The sequence below is a fragment of the Nerophis lumbriciformis genome, linkage group LG09 (genome assembly GCF_033978685.3).
Source record: "Nerophis lumbriciformis linkage group LG09, RoL_Nlum_v2.1, whole genome shotgun sequence".
Taxonomy (NCBI): domain Eukaryota; kingdom Metazoa; phylum Chordata; class Actinopteri; order Syngnathiformes; family Syngnathidae; genus Nerophis; species Nerophis lumbriciformis.
The window spans coordinates 37,817,458-37,837,926 of NC_084556.2; the positions used below are offsets into that span (position 1 = coordinate 37,817,458).

At 39.9% G+C, this 20,469-nt stretch overlaps 1 protein-coding gene across 7 annotated transcripts in view; it reads left to right on the plus strand.

Moving 5' to 3' along the window:
- The window catches only part of LOC133607332 (protein turtle homolog B-like), a 250,778-nt gene that overhangs the window by 176,217 nt on the left and 54,092 nt on the right, over nt 1-20,469 (plus strand). For all 7 annotated transcript variants that reach the window (XM_061961847.2, XM_072913838.1, XM_072913840.1 and 4 more), the window contains 2 exons: nt 1,057-1,207; nt 5,140-5,251. In XM_061961847.2, coding sequence (XP_061817831.2) covers nt 1,057-1,207; nt 5,140-5,251 — 263 coding nt within the window. The remainder of the gene's footprint in view (nt 1-1,056; nt 1,208-5,139; nt 5,252-20,469) is intronic.

Consider the following 20,469-nt stretch of genomic DNA (forward strand, 5'->3'; position numbering starts at 1 on the left):
ATTTATTAAGAATGTTAATCTAAGGATATTATTCATGAAATATTGTCACTAGATTTCATAAATGCTAATAAAAAGATGTATTTTACAGACAGAAAGTTACAAGAACTAAATGTAATCTCTGAAAGGGCTAACATTTCTTTTAAAGACATACAATACTAGCACATAGGTCATGAAAAACATGTTTTTTTGTTATTGTCATTGTAAGAGGGCAAAATCACTTATATCAGAAAATTATTTTAATACAACATTTAAATTGTTATGAGGTCAGGTTTGGGACAGGTGTGACGCTTGTGTGGCCACAGTGTGCACGTCTGATGTTGCTCACATGGGCTCCACTGAATGCTCAGGGAGTTTGTGCGTTTGCTCACACACATGAAAAATTAGAGGGAACATTGTTGGGGACCACTGCTTTAGAGTATTTCTGAACTTTTAGGTTTGTTAGAAATGTGTTTGATTCACGGGCCTTCCATTGTTTGTTCACATCGTTATTGTGTTGTATTTTAGGCCATGTTCACACGAAAACGATCAAATGTATGACAGATACTTTTCAGCGGGTTTAGGCTTCTGGTCCACATGCAAATCTTTTGAAAAACTAGAGTGGAGAGTTTCAAACACTCTGCCTTCAAATGAGTTTTTTGGTTTGTGTCAGAAAAATGTGCAACATTATTTAGTGTTGTTCAAACATACAACAGAACATTAGGTTATTAACTTGTAACTTGCATGTTGTGTCCATGTAAATGGTAAATGGGTTATACTTGTGTAGCGCTTTTCTACCTTCAAGGTACTCAAAGCGCTTTGACACTATTTCCACATTCACCCATTCACACACACATTCACACACTGATGGCGGGAGCTGCCATGCAAGGCCCTAACCACGACCCATCAGGAGCAAGGGTGAAGTGTCTACCTCAAGTTTTTTTTTAACTTCACTAATGTTGAAGGAGATTTTTTAACATCGCCTCTGGAAAATGTGTGTTTAAAAAAAAAAAAAAAATCTATTTTCTTGTGGACATGGCCTAATAGGATTTATCTGTCCCATGTTTGGGTGACCTACAGGTGGGAAAGTCCAGTAAAAGCAAGCACAATGTTCTGCCTCGAGGCAGCTTACAGTTCAAGTCACTGACAAAGGAGGACCATGGAGAATGGGAATGTGTTGCCACCAACGTTGCAACGAGTGTCACTGCCAGCACGCATGTCCAAGTCATAGGTAATGTGATTGCATCATGGCACAAATACAAATAATGCACAAAAAAGCAAAGGCAACACAACCCACAAACAAAAAACAATGACGTGTCCGTGTGCTTTTCTTATTTAAACGGGGATAGCAGGTCCATTCTATGTGTCATACTTGATCATTTCGCGATATTGCCATATTTTTGCTGAAAGGATTTAGTAGAGAACATCGACGATAAAGTTCGCAACTTTTGGTCACTGATAAAAAAGCTTTGTCTGTACCGGAAATAGCAGACGAGTAGCGTGACGTCACAGGTTGTGGAGCTCCTCACATCTGCACATTGTTTACAATCATGGCCACCAGCAGCGAGAGCGATTCGGATCGAGAAAGCGACAATTTCCCCATTAATTTGAGCGAGGATGAAAGATTTGTGGTTGAGAAAAGTGAGAGTGAAGGACTAGAGGGCAGTGGGAGCGATTCAGATAGGGAAGATGCTGTGAGAGGCGGGTGGGACCTGATATTCAGCTGGGAATGACTAAAACAGTAAATAAACACAAGACATATATATACTATATTAGCCACAACACAACCAGGCTTATATTTAATATGCCACAAATTAATACCGCATAAAAAACACCTCCCCCCTCCCGTCCATATAACCCGCCAATACAACTCAAACACCTGCACAACACACTCAATCCCACAGCCCAAAGTACCGTTCACCTCCCCAAAGTTCATACAGCACATATATTTCCCCAAAGTCCCCAAAGTTACGTACGTGACATGCACATAGCGGCACGCACGTACGGGCAAGCGATCAAATGTTTGGAAGCCGCAGCTGCATGCGTACTCACGGTACCGTGTCTGCGTATCCAACTCAAAGTCCTCCTGGTAAGAGTCTCTGTTGTCCCAGTTCTCCACAGGCCAATGGTAAAGCTTGACTGTCATCTTTCGGGAATGTAAACAATGAAACACCGGCTGTGTTTGTGTTGCTGCAGCCGCCCGCAATACACCGCTTCCCACCTACAGCTTTCTTCTTTGCTGTCTCCATTGTTCATTGAACAAATTGCAAAAGATTCACCAACACAGATGTCCAGAATACTGTGGAATTTTGCGATGAAAACAGACGACTTAATAGCTGGCCACCATGCTGTCCCAAAATGTCCTCTACAATCCGTGACGTCACGCGCAGACGTCATCATACCGAGACGTTTTCAGCAGGATATTTCGCGCAAAATTTAAAATTGCACTTTAGTAAGCTAACCCGGCCGTATTGGCATGTGTTGCAATGTTAAGATTTCATCATTGATATATAAACTATCAGACTGCGTGGTCGGTAGTAGTGGTTTCAGTAGGCCTTTATAGTGACTGTTTGCAACATTTAGGCAGCTGCCTAAAGGGCGCTAACTTTCCAGGGTGTTGTAGGCATTTTATCCCGTCCCCTATTGTCTTGGAACATGCAAGACACGCCCCAGTGTAACACACACAAGCAGTAGAAGAACAAGTGGCCACTAAACTACAACATTGGTATAGCCAGAAGTAAAAACATATGAAACATACAATCTCAACTGAAACTATTTGTTACTAGCCAGTGTTAGCAACGCTATGCAACGCTTGCCATTAATTAGGTTGTATAATATTAAAAAACACTGAAAGACACAACACATGTAATTGTTGACTGCACTTCGGCACTGGTGTGTGCGCTCTGAGCTGTGCTGCAGGCCCCTGTGCTACTATGTCATCCAACGCGGCAAATTAGTGTGCGAAAATGTTCATAATGTATGCCATTGGCGCGCCACGAGCGGGTGAGGAAGGGTGCAAAGCCTCTTAACAGTATTATATGGTTTCACTGTTAACAAATCATAGACGAGGGTAAAACTGTCATCTTTGTTGGCTTATGATAGCGATTTGGCAAAAGTTAGCTACTGCTGTTAACTATTATTGAATCTACAGATGTTATGGTTTGACAGAGGGAGATGACGGCTCAGACAGCAGGGCGCAGTAATGTTCAATAATGTATTACATATATATATATATATATATATATATATATATATATATATATATATATATACATATATATATATATATATAGTCAATATATATAATAATAAACAATACTAACTAATAAACTAAACCAAGGAAATGGAGAGTGTCAAAACCCAAGAGTGTGTGTGTGTGAGTCTATGTGTAGAGTAGTTAGCTGAAGTGTGTGTTACCAAGTATTGAGAGCGAAGGAACGAGGCAGTCCGTGGGGCAGGCAGGTGGTCCAGGGCAGGAGAGGAGTGACAAAGTCCGTGTCCGGGCAAGGGTCAACGGAAGAATCACCAAGGGCAAAACTCGGGAGGGCACGGTGGGAGGACAAACAAGGAAGTCAGGCACGGAGGGAAATCGCAGAGGGAAAACAGAGAGCATCAAGCTAGAGTAGGCTTACGATACACCATGGAGAAACTAAGTTCCCGAGCGGATCCTTGGGTCCACTGGTCCTTTACACAGCTCCCTCTCATCAGGTCCAGGTGCGCAGATTGCTGATCGCCCACAGCCTTGCCGGCATGTGGGCGTGACGCGGCTGTGGGCGCAACCCGAGGCTCGCCAAGCAGGGCGCAAAAATGAGGGCGCATTGGAATGCGCCCTGGCCGTGACAACAGATTAATGTAACAATAACAAAAAAAAAACACAAATTTACTGTATATCTGAAATGGAAGACAGTATTGTTTAGTCGTAATTTAGACAAGTTACAATTCGGAGTTTTACTACAGAAGCAATGTTTTCAAATGCTTATGATTTTACTCACCCAGAATCTGTTTTGACATTGTCCAGTCCCATGTATGGTGTACATTTTAAAAGGTACACTTAATTGAGATAAAACATTTCTGTTTGGAATTAATCGTGATTTATTTTGAGTTGACTGTGGACAAAATGTGATTTGTTGCGATTAGGTATTTTTAATTGTTTGACCGCCCTAATCAAAACCCTTTGATGAAGATTAACTTTAGTGCTTTTTTTTTGGTGGAGCTTAACAACAGTTGGCAGAATACTTTCCATTTTTTCAGCAGGTCAGATATTTCACAATTATTGCAATCCCTTTTCGAGTCGAATTGGATTTGCAAAATGACAGGAGGTTCTCTGAGAACACTAACCTAACATAAATATTACAACACAGCAATACGTTTTACTATAAGAACAAATTATGTATGTGTTATACTTAATGCATTGGAGCTAGTTTTTGTGTGGTTTGGCCTGTTTGTCACCTTAAAAAAAAAAAAAAAAAAAAAAAAAACGCAAAATGGCCCAAGAGCTCAAAGTTGTCCACCACGGTCGGAGAGACGACCCAATCACATTATTCAGTTTGCCTTGGGGGAGACTAAATATAGATTTGCGGTTTGAATTTTTTGACAAATTACCTTCAATTATGGAATTATCTTGAAGATCGTTTCTCTTATAAGATATGAAATGGCTTTCCATAACACAAAATTAGCACTTAAATAATCTGTATGGCTTTGGAGTGATGTGTTTACAGTCTTTATGGTATAGAATAGACTTTTATTTGTCACACAATGGGAAAATTATGTGGCTGCAGCGCAGACTCAAAAAGTACAAAAAAGTATTTAAACCAAAAGGTAAAAAACACATGTAATCAAGAGAGAAACATTAAAGAACCCCACGGGGTATATTAAAGAGCACAGAGTTGCCGCGACTAGTTGCCACTTGAACAGTGCCCTTTTTACATGGAGCAACAAAAGTAAAATGCATTGAAAAACTGAGTAATTAATAGTACATATTGCTCACATACCACCTCATGGTATGTGAGCAATATTATATGCAATATTATTATGTCAATATTATTATGCATGGTGCATGTGTACCACATGCACCATGCATAATAAAACCAAAATAATAAATAACCCCACTGTGAGGAGACGACAAGAGTACTACACCCTTTTAACAAGACATTTCCCCTGCAGGCACAAGCCCGCACTCCCCCACCAGCGTCCAAGTGGTGGCATCCTCCACCTGGGCCAACGTGTCCTGGGAGGTGGGCTACGACGGAGGCTTCCAGCAGACATTCTCAGTCTGGTACGGCCATGTGTGAGTCATCCCAGCCTGCTTCGCTTCCGGCTTTCCCATCTTCTATTGTGTTAATCTCTCATTTCCTAAAGAATGTGTTCAGATCCGTTACAGTTATCACTTTATCAGCCTCTATAATTTTCCCTGAGTTGCAATTTTCACCCTGAACAGTCTTGACTGTTTTCTGCTGCTGCTGCTGCTGCTGCTGCTGCTGCTGCTGTGGCTGCTTTGCTTTCCCTGACTTAGAGGATAGCCTCTGAGTTCTGTATTTTGATGACTCAAACCTTGCCTGATTGAATTTCAGTCCAAAATGCAATAGGTTAAATAGTAAAATGCACAGATTTCTTGCTTGCCATGTTTGATGCAGTTAAAAACAAACTTTGGTGACCGTAAGCTTTAAACGCCAATTGTACAAATGCAACAAAACATGGAATATGATGTCAACAATTAAGTTACAATTACATTTCTGGGAAGTTGTCAGAAACACTGTCGCTTTGTCGGACACCTGGATAAAATAAGCTAGGGCTGGGCGATAAAACGATATCAAGATATATCGCGATAGACCCATAATCGATATTAATAAAAATGTGTTCGATAAAATGTTAAAAAAATGTTCTTCTTCCTCGGAAGACACCGGAAGTTGCAAAGTTGCATGAACAAAGGCACTCGCTCTCTGGTAACAGAGCAACACAGGAAGTGATCACTGATCAGTGGGAGTGACATCAGGTAACAGTATCAACTATCATGTTTGGTTGCGCCATCTTTGTTGACTCGCGGTTGATTCTTTACATGGAGTGAGAAGTAAAACTATAAATCAGTGCTGCAGAGGGCAAAACAGGAAAAGTTACCTCGACAGTAAGGCGTTTTTTAAAATATTTTTTAAAAACGGACCGTAGTCAGACCCAGGCACTCGTAATCAGTAATACCACACCACTTTAGCTGCACACAAAATAGTTCTTCCCAGGTTTCTCTGTTTACATTTTTACACTTTGCACTATTCCGTTACACTTTATTAAACATTTCTCACCAATTCCTTATTTTTGCACATTAATTTTAAGAGGTAATTGTTAATGGTAATTGTGATTTTAGAATTTTGTTTACCCTGTTTGTTTGAGTGTATTCCATGGTTTTCTGCCTTGATAGCTGAGGGGATTCTAATTAGAGGAAGGTTACATTTTAAATACAAATATTTACATTCAATATATTTTTCTCCTGGTCCTTATTTTCTGATAGGTCATGAAAAATATCCATTTTTGATATCGGCTGATAGAACCCTAATTTAAAGTCCCTATAAGCCTCCCCATACAGCTTTCACACACACTTATAAACACTTCCTATTAGTGTTGTCCCGATACCAATAATTTGGTACCAGTACCGGCTCCAAAATTATTTCGATACTTTTTGGTACTTTTCGATACTTTTCTAAATAAAGGGGACCACAAAAAGTGGCATTATTGGCTTTATTTTAGCAAAAAATCTTACGGTACATTAAACATATGTTTCTTATTGCAAGTTTGTCCTTAAATAAAATAGTGAACATACTAGACAACTTGTCTTTTAGTATTAAGTAAGCAAACAAAGGCTCCTAATTTAGTCTGCTGACATATGCAGTAACATATTGTGTCATTTATCATTGTATTATTTTGTCAAAATTATTAAGGACAAGTGGTAGAAAATGAATAATTAATCTACTTGTTAATTTACTGTAAATATCTGCTTAGTTTCTCGTTTAACATGTTCTATCTACACTTCTGGTAAAATGTAACCAACACTTATTCTTCTGTTGTTTGGATGCTTTACATTAGTTTTGGATGATACCACAAATGTGTGTATCAATCCGCCGATACCAAGTCATTACAAGATCATACATTGGTCATATTCAAAGTCCTCATGTGTCCAGAGACATATTTCCTGAGTTTGTAAACATAAGATGAATTTTAAAAAAATAAAAAAAGATTTTGTGACGATAAAAAATATAAATGTAATCATAGTAGTATCGACTTGATACGCTATTGTACTTTATATCATTACAGTGGATGTTAGGTGTAGATCCACCCATAGCATATGTTTACATTCAGCTTTTGTTAGCGGTGACACCGGTGAGCTGTTGTATCCTCCTACGGTGTGTAGTGAAGCATGTTCAGCTATTCCTCGTCCTGCAGTGATAATGATAATTGTAAGAAACTTACTTTAGTTGTTGCCATGGAGGCGAGGATTAGTGATTTACAAGTAGCTAAAACACGGTCGAGTGGGGCTGGACTTTAGCCGCTAGCTAGCTAGCCATGTCTTAAAGCACCTCTTCCGGTGGGCGTTTCAGTGTTATAACTTCACCTTTATCGTTAGTTTTTAAGCCAAAATGCGTCCGTTCTCCCTTTTCTGTCTACACACTGTGTCTGTTTGTAAGTACTTCGTGATTGTGCACTGCTGAACATGCTCCTCTGCTCGTAAACCAGCAATGACGATGACGGGAGAGCGGGGGTAGGCGTACCGGTACTTTTCAGAGGCGGTATAGTACCGAATATGAGTCATTAGTATCGCAGTACTATACTATTTCCGGTATACCCTACTTCCTATTCTCTTCAAACACTCTATTCAATCAAAAACCTATGTCATTTCAACATGAAAACTTAAATAGGTTCTCAAATCTCAATGTACTTAATGGTGCTTTAAAATGCTTGATGCACTGAGGCTCCTGTGAGTGAAGAGTTAGGGTTTACTAAGATCCAAACACCATGCGGTAATCGGCGTATGTAATCTATGAAAAGGTGTGTGGGCGTGTTGCGTGTTCAATTGAAAACAGGTGCAGACCACTTTATTTAAAAGAGGAGTTGTGTGTCCCACTGGCTGCAATGATGGAAAGTATGGGAAAAAAACACAGGCCGTAAACGATAAATGAAATTCGAAGCCCCTGAGTTGGAGGTTTTGGTGGAACAAGCAAATTTATATATGGATCAACTTCAGCAGAGAAATCTCAGCGCTGCTGGAAGAAAGGTGATATAGGAGGCAATTTGCAAAAAAAGGTAATTATGTAAGCAAAACAAGAAGATCTGTAGAAGACATTAAAACAAGATGACAAGATCTACGCAGAAGAACAAAAGACAAAATGTCCTTCAACAAAACCTTTGCAAATAAAACAGGCGAGGGACAAAAGCTACCAGTGATGAACGCCACCTCCTCCATGGACGTGAACCCTCAGCCCAACGTCTGAAGTCAAGGAGAAGCTTCTTCAGCAATGCCCAGCACCTAACAACATCTCGGGAAGAAACAAAACTCCAGCTATGGACACAAAGACTAGAGAACGACCCTATTGACATGGGAATCGCCCCTATTGAAGACCTGCCCCCCGGGTCGGAAACACCATGGGTCCAGTGGAAGACTCTAAACCGCCTGAGAACAGGAACGGGGCGATCAAAAGGTGCAATGGCCAGATGGGGCTACAAAACCGGCCCAACCTCTTGCGAATGCGGAGAAGAGAACCATACGATGCAGCACTGCCTTGTCTGTTCTCTGCTACCCAACCAGTGCGGCTTAAAAGATCTCGCAGAGTTCTACGGCAATGCAAAAGACTGTGTAAAGAAATGGGAAACTGTCATATAACCACATGCTTCAAAGACACGAAAAGAAGAAGAAGAAGGTGAGGGACCAGCTGAAGAGGTGACGCTCTCCCCAATTAAGCAGCAGGTTCAGTTGTCGTTCTTGGAAGAGCAGATTGTTGAAATCGCGGGATACGATCCTTGGACCCAAACACTGCAGACCAAGGTACGTCCTTACACAGACAGGATTTCTTACAATGGACACATTTAGTTAAATTGAATTAATGCAGCTTAATTAATTTGATGTGTGGGAAATGTGTTTTAATTACCTTAAAAAGTTCAAATTTCATTTTCTGTAATATGTTTCTTTTTGTCTTGAATGTAGAATCTTCAAACACACTCGTCAAATCAGATCTGGAGTTGCTGGAGCAACAACAAAAAAAACAACTGATGGGTTACAGGCCATTGTCCAGGAGGCGAGAGCTGTGTCCCCCGCCGTGACACGCGGGCCATCGCTGCACACGCGAGGCAGCTGGTCAGTGCCGTGTCTGGGTTGACGATGGCCGTCAACGCCATGGCAGTTGGGAGGTCATTTGGTTGCAGTGTCTCTTCAACGAAACAGCGGGAGTATAAGGAGAGACAGGACAATCACACACGGGTGGACAGCAGCACTACCTGCGAAAACGCAAATAATTTGTTCTAATAAAAAAATAAATAGACAAATGCATGCAAATATATATTTTTTGTAATCATTGTCAATAGTTTGATTTCTTTGGTGGCTGTAAAGTACAATTTTGTTTTAAAACATGGCAACATATTTAAGTTCATTTCGTTTCATTAAAAATACTTTCCTTAACTGACGCTTGTGAAGTGGATTTGAATCCGATTGGCCCATGTTCTGGTTTAAGTAAAGGGGTTAATACAGGGGTGTCAAACTCTTTTTAGCTCAGGGGCCGCTTGGAGGAAAATCTGTGCACACGCGGGCCGGACTATTAAAATCATGGCATTAAAACAAAAAAAATAAAGAGAACTTCAGATTGTTTTCTTTGTCTTACTTTGGCCAAAAATAGAACAAACACATTCTGAAAATATTGCAATAAAAATATAGGAAAAAAAGCGGTAAAGTTTAGATCCACAAAGGAAAGAAGAAAGTGAATGAATGTTTATAACTGAATACATTTAAATATGCATAAAAATGTATGTCAGGTTCAAACACTGATGACATCTATTAATCAGACAAGAAGCAAGGAATCAATCAGAGACAGAGTTCAATTTAGCTCATGAGGAGAACGCATGGAGCCGGACCCTTAGTCACAGTCTCGCCCTACGCTCTAAGGTCCAGCTCTTGTGTCAACAATACTAAGGCCGCCTCTAAAAGGAGTGGTCACATATTTTCTGCAAAGCAGGTCCAGGACGCACGATACGTGACGGAATGTGCTGGGGGCCTTGTGATTTCGCCCCGTCACCGCTTCGTCTGCGTGTTGGAATCTTATCTTGTTGAGGTCCTTGAAGTCTCTGCCTCGTCCGCGTGCCGTCATCCCATCTTCGCTGAGGTCGGTTGAAGTCCTTGGCTGTTAGCGGGCTCAAACAAAGATAACATCTACGGCTGAGGCCACCCCTCAGACAAGAAGTATTTGTCCTTGCTCACATTAGAAAAAGTCCAACTTGAGCACAATAGCTAAATAACTAAAGCAACGGACTTTAACCATACTAAAGTTAGTGTGATAATATATACATAATTATTCTAACAATGTGTTTTCTTCTGGGAGATGCCGGCGCGAATAGCGACTATACGCTTAAAAGATCCAGATGCAAAAAAATGCAGTTTTGCAAGAACTTTTTCCATAGGAGTTAAAAGAACGACTCCATTTGGTAATCAATCAATCAATCAATCAAAGTTTACTTATATAGCCCTAAACCACGAGTGTCTCAAAGGGCTGCACAAGCCACAACGACATCCTCGGCTCAGATCCCACATCAGGGCAAGAAAAAACTCAACCTACATAACCTAAATACAATGAGAAACCTTGGACGACCGGTACAATGGACGTCGAGTGGATCTAGCATAATATTGTGAGAGTCTAGTCCATAGTGGATCTAACATAATAGTGTGAGAGTCCAGTCCATAGTGGGGCCAGCAGGATATCCTCTTGAGTGGAGACAGGTCAGCAGCGCAGAGACGTCCCCAACTGATGCACAGATGAGTGGTCCACCCTGGGTCCCGACTTTGGACAGCTAGCGACTCATCTGTGGTCACCGAATCTGTTCCCACCCTCTCCACAAAGAAGAGAGGCGGAACACAAAAGAGCACGGCAGATCAACTGGTCTAAAAGAGACTAGAGTATACAAATGAGTTTTAAGATGGGACATGGTAACTGGCTCCAAATAAGCCTTTAAATCAGGGGTCCCCAAACTACGGCCCGCGGACCATATCCGGCCCGACAGCATCCAAAATACGGACCACAGGAAGTCCGAAGTAAAAAAAAAAGTTTGTATTTAAAAAAAAAAAAGTTTTTATTATTATTATTTTTTTATCTTTCCTTTCTAATCCATTTTCTACCGCTTGTTACTCTTGGTGTCTCCTAGCCGCTCAGGCAAATCATATTGTCTAAAAATGAATTTGCCCATCGATAACGTGACAATGTTAAATGTTGATTAACATCAATGTTAATTGATGTTAAATGACAAAACGGATTATAAAGACAATGTATATATATATATATATATATATATATATATATACAGCCTGGCCCCCGGCCAATTTTTTTTAACCCAATACGGCCCCCGAGTCAAAAAGTTTGGGGACCCCTGCTTTAAAAGATCAAGTAGCTCAAAAATTGCATTACTGGACAGGCAATATGTCCCAATTATTTTTGTTTCTGATAGTCCAAAAATGTCGACACGCGCATGGCAGATTATTTCTGTCCGTCCTCTGCCATTCTATCTTTGCCTTCCTCTCGCCACAATGACAGCAGCCATCTGTGCATAAAGCTGGCCAAATTGCACCTGAATTTCAGACTAGATAAAGACGCTAATTAAGGCGCCGCAATCACTTTGTAGTTTAGTACATCCGGCTGCGTGTGCTAAATAATTATGTATGCATCTGCTCCTCCCAGTATTGTGGGCGTCATCATGTCATATGTTTTGCATATTGATGAAGACAGAGATGCAAAATGAATTGCACACCTTATTCTGCTCACTTAACGGACGCAATCCACTTTGCACAAGTTTAGTAGATCAGCTTAGCGTGTGCTATTGTGGTTTGCACATCTTTTAGTACACGCAAACCTTTAGTAAATCAGGTCCTTTGTGTGTGTGTGTGTGTGTGTGTGTGTGTGTGTGTGTGTGTGATCAATTAATAGCGCGAGGAGAGTTTATGAAGTTTTAAAATGCATACAATATTAATATAAAATAAATATTGTATCTGCCTCGTGGAAATTTACTTCCCACAGTGTGTGTGGAGTGTGACTCCTGCAATGATCAAGATACTGTAAATGACAGGAAACTAATAAACGAACATTTAAGAACATATAACAGCACGTTTACTTTGATTTAGAACTTGTTGATGAAGACAGCGATTAGAGGGAAGGTTTAGCATACAAAAACCACCTGGGAACTTTGCTACGAGTTCTCTCTTAAATATAGTAGTGTTTCTCACCTTCCTTATCAAAGTGCGGGCACGTGAGTGGCTTAGATCAGGGGTTCTCAACCTTTTTCACCTCAGGGCCCAACTTTTCCGCGAGAGAGGTGCTCGGGGCCCAATGTATTCATTTAACAATTAAACCTTAGGCTTAAGGTTGTTAGAGTGCCCGCCCTGAGATCGGTAGATCGTGAGTTCAAACCCCCCGGCCGAGTCATACCAAAGCCTAGAGATGTCCGATAATATCGGCCGATAAATGCGTTAAAATGTAATATCAGAAATTATCGGTAACGTTTTTTTTATTATCGGTATCGTTTTTTGTTTTTTTTAATAAATCAACATAAAAAACACAATATACACTTACAATTAGTGCACCAACCCAAAAAACCTCCCTCCCCCATTTACACTCATTCACACTCATTCACACAAAAGGGTTGTTTCTTTCTGTTATTAATATTCTGGTTCCTACATTATACATCAATATATATCAATACAGTCTGCAAGGGATACAGTCCATAAGCACACATGATTGTGCGTGCTGCTGGTCCACTAATAGTACTAACCTTTAACAGTTAATTTGACTCATTTTCATTCATTACTAGTTTCTATGTAACTGTTTTTATATTGTTTTACTTTCTTTTTTATTCAAGAAAATGTTTTTAATTTATTTATCTTATTTCATTTTATCAATTTTTTTTAAAAGTACCTTATCTTCACCATACCTGGTTGTCCAAATTAGGCATAATAATGTGTTAATTCCATGACTGCATATATCAGTTGATATCAGTATCGGTTGATATCGGTATCGGTAATTAAAGAGTTGGACAATATCGGAATATCGGATATCGGCAAAAAGCCATTATCGGACATCCCTACCAAAACTATAAAAATGGGACCCATTACCTCCCTGCATGGTACTCAGCATCAAGGGTTGGAATTGGGGGTTATATCACCAACAATTACCACCGCTGCTGCTCACTGCTCCCCTCACCTCCCACGGGGTGAACAAGGGGATGGGTCAAATGTAGAAGACAAATTTCACCACACCTAGTGTGTGTGTGACAATCATTGGTACTTTAACTTGAACTTTAACTTAAGTCAGGCAGATTAGAATAATAAATTCTAACCAAATATACTGCATTAAAAGGTACTCATAATTAACTGACGAAAAGTACATTTAGCTAAAATAAATAAACACAATTTATAATGAATGTTTCCAGACTACACAGTCAATAAAATTAAAGTGCAAATGAAAATACAGTTTTACCACTTTAGTCATAATTTTTGCGCCCATTTTGGTTTAGCTCCAGACTTCCTATTGTTGTTTGATATTGTCATTACTGCCACGAGTGGTAAAAAAAAGTGTATTATCACTAAGTACCACTCTGGCCCAAATGGACAACAGCTGAGAGATAGGTATTTTTTGGAGGCAGTCAAGAGGACGCTCGTGGCCCAACAATGGGCCCAGGCCTATACTGAGTCACCAATGTGTGGGATTATTTATTTGTAGACTCGATTTTGTGGAATGGTTCGCGGACGAACATACTTGTTTTTCACGTGCAATATTTGGCTTTACGAATCAGACGAAAGCAGGGTGTATGAAAACCGTATTACCACTGTACTCTTAACAAAGACATACGTATGTACTTGTACTTTCTGTGATTTAGGGTTGTGTTTTTTTTCTTTGGCATTCTTAGGCAAGATCTATTTTTAGTATTTTCACAAAATTGTCACAATTACTGCATGTGCATACTTCTGGTGAGCATAGGGGGATGTATGGCATGAGCAAAGAGCAGCTGACTGCAGCATGAGCTAACCATCCAGTGAAAGTTCATTTGTGAATGCAATGTGTTCTGTGGGTTTACAGCTTTGGAGGCGGGCTGGGGCTTCCATCAAAACGTACACTAACATGCAATCTCATTTTTTAACATTTTACTTGAGGAGCTGTATCACAAACAATCGTTGCTATTTGTTCAATGCCGCACTGCATGACTTCCTCCTCGCTCTGCGTCTCCCAAACGAGCCCCGCTGACCAGGGCGAGTTGATTCCATGCCCTGGTTCTACCCACCGACGTTTATAACTCATCTGCTCGATGAAGGAGCGATTGCATTACTATGATGACTTTTATTTTGACTTGTTTGGATCACGTGGACGAATGGACTGTGGAGTGAGCCGTGTTTTTGAACTGATGGATTATTTTCAGTCTTTCTTCTAGGAAAAGTTCCCCGTCAAATGTTCATGAAGAGCAAAAAATATCATCATCATGTTATTCATAGCCACTCAAGACAATGAGAATCATTAAAGTAATAAAAAAGAGTGTACATTTGTTTAAAATGTAAGTTCCTAACTTAGACCTGGGCAAATTAAGACCCGGGGGCCACATGCGGCCCGTTAAGCTTTTCAATCTGGCCCGCCAGATATTCCCAAATATTTTTTTAGACCTTTAACATCAAAACTGTAGCTGCCATTATGATGTTTTCAAATGACCGTAAATCTTGAACTCTATACTGTATTTCAATGGTTGGAATCTGCGCTTTTGCATGATATACTAGTTACTATGGTAATCTAATTAGTTACTATGGTAATCTAAGTCACAGCAGCTCAGACGAGGCACCAAGCAGTGTGCGTGGGGAGCGTTTCCAAAGAGTGTTTCCAGAGCGGCCAGCCTGACATGCCTGTGTCACGGACGGACGCAGAAGGATATTTTTACAACACAGTTCTAAAGCTTAGTGAGATATCAGATTGTAGGTTGTTTTTTTGTTTTCATTTACTCTTCGCGTTCATATTTCGCTGTGTTTGTTGCATTTTTGTTGCGTTTCACTTGATTGTCAAATATGTCGATCGAGAGGGGGTATGACGTTCATATGTTGTCAATATTCAGTGTTTTATCTTTCATAGTTAATATTGTAAACGCCACATTCTTTATTGTCATGTACATTTTTGGTGTCTCATTCAGTAAAAAAATTTTTTAATTCCATTCCGTTTTTTCATGCGGTTTGTCATCACGTTTTTAGCATTCAATCAGACATTATTGTGAGGTTTTGTATTAGTGTTCCTAAAAATAGATATACCGGCCCCCAGACACATTTTTTTCTATAAATTTGGCCCCCCGAGGCAAAATATTTGCCCAGGCCTGCCCTAACCCGTAGCACAGTGCGTGAGTGAAAACTCTTTCCAGATAATCTTCTCTGTGCATTTTAAATTATAAGTACATAAAATCGTGATACACATTTTTTCCAGAATCGCTGAGAGTGGCTTGTGCAGCCCTTTGAGACACTCGTGATTTAGGGCTATATAAGTAAACATTGATTGATTGATTGATTGATTGATTGATTGAATCGTGCAGCTGAGCAAACTGTACTGCGATTGCTCCTCATAGTTACATTTGGGGTGCACGTGACGTCGTGTACGGTTGCTGTGCCTCAGACTCAAGCACATGGAGGTCAAACAAACGTATTCCAAGCGAGAAGTCGAATGAAAGCCGAGTGAAAATGTTGCAGACATGCGCTGTACCACTTGAAGAAATGGTTCCATTAGGATTTTTGGTAAAAGTTATCACAAAGTTTCTAAGATCATAAAAGAAAAAAGTTGTTAAAACAAACAAAAAATCACGGAAAGGTTGCTGCTATGTTGCACATGTCGCTCTTATTGAGGGGAGCCGAGTCAACCATGGTCACGGTTATGGTTTAATCGATTTCAAACATGCATATAGATACAATTTGATACAACACATAATTAACATATTCTCATTTCTCTTTACAACATGTTAGAAAAGGAGTAGGAAGAAGCAAAGGTTTTTAATCCTACCCCTTTTCCAGTTCATAGCAATTACTAACACAGGGATGAAAGATGAAAGATTCGTGGATGAGGAAAGTGAGAGTGAAGGATTAGAGGGCAGTGGGAGCGATTCAGATATTGAAGATGCTGTGAGAGGCGGGTGGGACCTGATATTCAGCTGGGAATGACTAAAACAGTAAATAAACACAAGACATATATATACTCTATTAGCCACAACACAACCAGGCTTATATTTAATATGCCACAAATTAATACCGCATAACAAACACCTCCCCCCTCCCGTCCATATAACCCGCCAATACAACTCAAACACCTGCACAACACACTCAATCCCACAGCCCAAAGTACCGTTCACCTCCCCAAAGTTCATACAGCACATATATTTCCCCAAAGTCCCCAAAGTTACGTACGGGACATGCACATAGCGGCACGCACGTACGGGCAAGCGATCAAATGTTTGGAAGCCGCAGCTGCATGCGTACTCACAGTACCGTGTCTGCGCATCCAACTCAAAGTCCTCCTGGTAACTGTTGTCCCAGTTCTCCACAGGCCAATGGTAAAGCTTGACTGTCATCTTCCGGGAATGTAAACAATGAAACACCGGCTGTGTTATCCGGCACAACAGTCAAGGGGTGCATTCTACGGCGGTGGTGCGTTATACGGCACAACACCTGCTGCAATACACCGCTTCCCACCTACAGCTTTCTTCTTTGCTGTCTCCATTGTTCATTGAACAAATTGCAAAAGATTCACCAACACAGATGTCCAGAATACCGTGGAATTTTGCGATGAAAACAGACGACTTAATAGCTGGCCACCATGCTGTCCCAAAATGTCCTCTACAATCCGTGACGTCACGCGCAGGCGTCATCATACCGAGACGTTTTCAGCAGGATATTTCGCGCAAAATTTAAAATTGCACTTTAGTAAGCTAACCCTGCCGTATTGGCATGTGTTGCAAAGTTAAGATTTCATCATTGATATATAAACTATCAGACTGCGTGTTTGGTAGTAGTGGGTTTCAGTAGGCCTTTAATAATTGGTCAAAAACTTTTAATGTGACTACAAGGTGCCATGTTTGGGACCAACTCTGAAACTGAGTTGGCAATATTCTCTCTATACATGGCTCTGGTCGCACATACAAGACAACGATGAGCATTTACAATTTTTATGTCCTTTTATCCTCATATCAATGGATGTTTGCAGGTGTCTCAATTAAAGTGATCAGAAAAGATATGATAGTTTTCTGGAAGTTTCTTTTTTTATTCTATTATATGTAGTGTACACTGCATCCAAATGTCAAGTGCAATATAAAGTTTCACCTTCCCGGGGTGCTGGATTTATTGCAGCCTCAGAGGTACGTAAGAACTAAAGTACTTAAGATTACACGGAAGGCCAGATTTGACAAGAAATGCTCACATATAAGGCTTGTTCCGCCCGAATTGCACATCTTGGATGAAGGTGCATATCAACAGATTTAAGTCAAAGGGGTGAATGCTGCGCAGCCAGAACCTTTTTTCAATTGAGCACATGGGAGAATAGGACCTAATGATGTTCTGCATCAAGAAAACTTGGCTAAATAAGAAGCATAAAGCAAATTGATAACACTCTCGTAGGCAGCATTTTCCATAACAGCATACCGAATCTTGAAATCGTGAAATATTGTTGGAACTATATTGTCCCAATACCAATCTTTTGGTACCGGTACCAAAATGTATTTTGATACTTTTCTAAATAAAGGGGACCACAAAAAATGGCATTATTGGCTTTATTTTAACAAAAATGTTTACGGTACATTAAACATATGTTTCTTAGTGCAATTGAAGAACAAGTTTGTCGTCAAATAAAATAATGAACATACTAGACAACTTGTCTTTTAGTAGTAAGTAAACAAATAAAGGCTCCTAATTAGTCTGCTGACGTATGCAGTAACATATTGTGTCATTTATCATTCTATTATTTTGTCTAAATTGTGAGGGACAAGCTGTAAAAATGGAATATTAATCCACTTCTTCATTTACTGTTTATATCTGCTTACTTCCTGTTTTAACATGTTCTATCTACACTTCTATTAAAATGTAATAATCACTTATTCTTCTGTTGTTTGATACTTTACATTAGTTTTGGATGATACCACAAATTTAGGTATCTATCCGATACCAAGTAGTTACAGGATCATACATTGGTCATATTCAAAGTCCTCATGTGTCGAGGGACATATCTCCTGAGTTTATAAACATAATATGAATTTTTTTAAAAAGGAAAAAATATTTTTTGACGATCAAAAATGTTGATGTATTCATAGTATCTGCAAAGACTCCTCCCACCCCCACCAAGGACTGTTTTCACTACTGGTCTCTAGAAGGAGGTTCCGCAGCCTCCGAAGCAGAACCTCCAGGTTCTGTAACAGCTTCTTCCCTCAAGCCGTAAGACTCCTGAACGCATCATAATTAAATTATCCCCTCAACTCCCCCCAAAACGGATTAACTCGCTGGAATAAAAAAGACAATATAACATACATCCATAAACGTGGACGCATTTGAAAAAATGCAATATATTTATCTGTACAGTAATCTATTTATTTATTTATATATATGTATATATATTTATTTATTTTATATATATATTTATATATTATTTATGTATATTTATTTATTTATACATGCACCTTATTGCTTTTTTATCCTGCACTACCATGAGCTTATGTAACAAAATGTCGTTCTTATCTGTGCTGTAAAGTTCAAATTTGAATGACAATAAAAAGGAAGTCTAAGTCTAAGTCTAAGTCTAAGTAGTATCAACTAGATACGCTATTGTACTTGGTATCATTACAGTGGGTGTCAGGTATAGATCCACCCATAGCATTTGTTTACATTCAGGCACGCTAGCTTTTGTTAGCCGTGACGCCGGTGAACTGTTGTATCCTCCATACGGTGTGTAGTGAAGCATGTTTAGCTATTCCTCGTCCTGCAGCGATGATACTTGTAAGAAACTCACTTGATTTGTCGCGAGGGCGATGAGCATTAGTGACTGCGGATGGATGTTCCCTGCTAGCTAGCTAGCCATGTCTTAAAGCACCTCTTCCTGAGGGTGTTTTAGTGTTATAAGTTCACCTTTATTATCAAAATGCGTTCGTCCTCCCTTTTCTGTCTACACACTGTGTCTGTTTGTAAGTACTCTGTGATTGTGCACTGCCGAACATGCTCCTCTGCTCGTAAAACCAGCAATGTCACGACGTGACGATGCGCCGTCATGCCCGGGAACCGGTACTTTTCAAACAGAGTGTAGTACCGTTTTTGATTCATTAGTACCGCGATACTATACTAGTACCGGTATATCGTACAACCCTAGTTGGAACTAAACATTGCTGGACAACAAAGAGGCAACTTAAAAATCTAACTAAACATTGAAGCACAACATAAAGTTCACAACACTGGAACATCTGCAGATGCTGAATTATACATTAAAGGACAGCTAAATAATTGACTCGTAACAGAAGATCAACTGCAAAAACTATTCTTTTATGTTATATATGTTATGTTATATGTCATAAGTGACTTGCCTAACAGCACTGACTATTAAATACAGACTTACCCATGCATGAATCCGTCCAACATTGTCTTTCATGAACATAATAACTCACTTGTGGATTTAACAAAGAATGAGGTGCCTCAATACTTGTGTACTTCTTAAACTCCTTGCAATTTAAGAAAAAAATGCGGGCGACCAGATAGTTTGAAACAGTTAACTCTGACAAGGGTTTTTATCAGCCTTTTGACCATATTTCAGTCATTAAATTGATTTAGTTTTAGACAACTAAATTTTACAATATTTTGGTCATCCAAAATTACAGTAAATTTAGTCGACTTTAGTCCAAAGATCACCAGGACTCCTCTTCCTCCTATCCAGGAGATCGCAAAAAGCCGCTGCCTGACCAGGGCTCAGAAAATCTGCAGAGACTCCACCCACCCCCACCAAGGACTGTTTTCACTGCTGTACTCTAGAAAGAGGTTCCGCAGCCTCCGTAGCAGAACCTCCAGGTTGCTAAAAAAAAATGCTAAAAAATGAAAAGATAAAGCTAAAAAAAGAAATACACTTTATTATTTCTTTATAGGGGGAAAGATGTTATGAGCTATGGAATATAACAACTACACTACCCAGCATGCAACGGGAGTGACGAGCGTGTGCGGTAGCCCCGAAAATTGTTGTTGCATGTCTTCACCCGGCAGCTAAGAATGAGGTTATGAGCACGCTG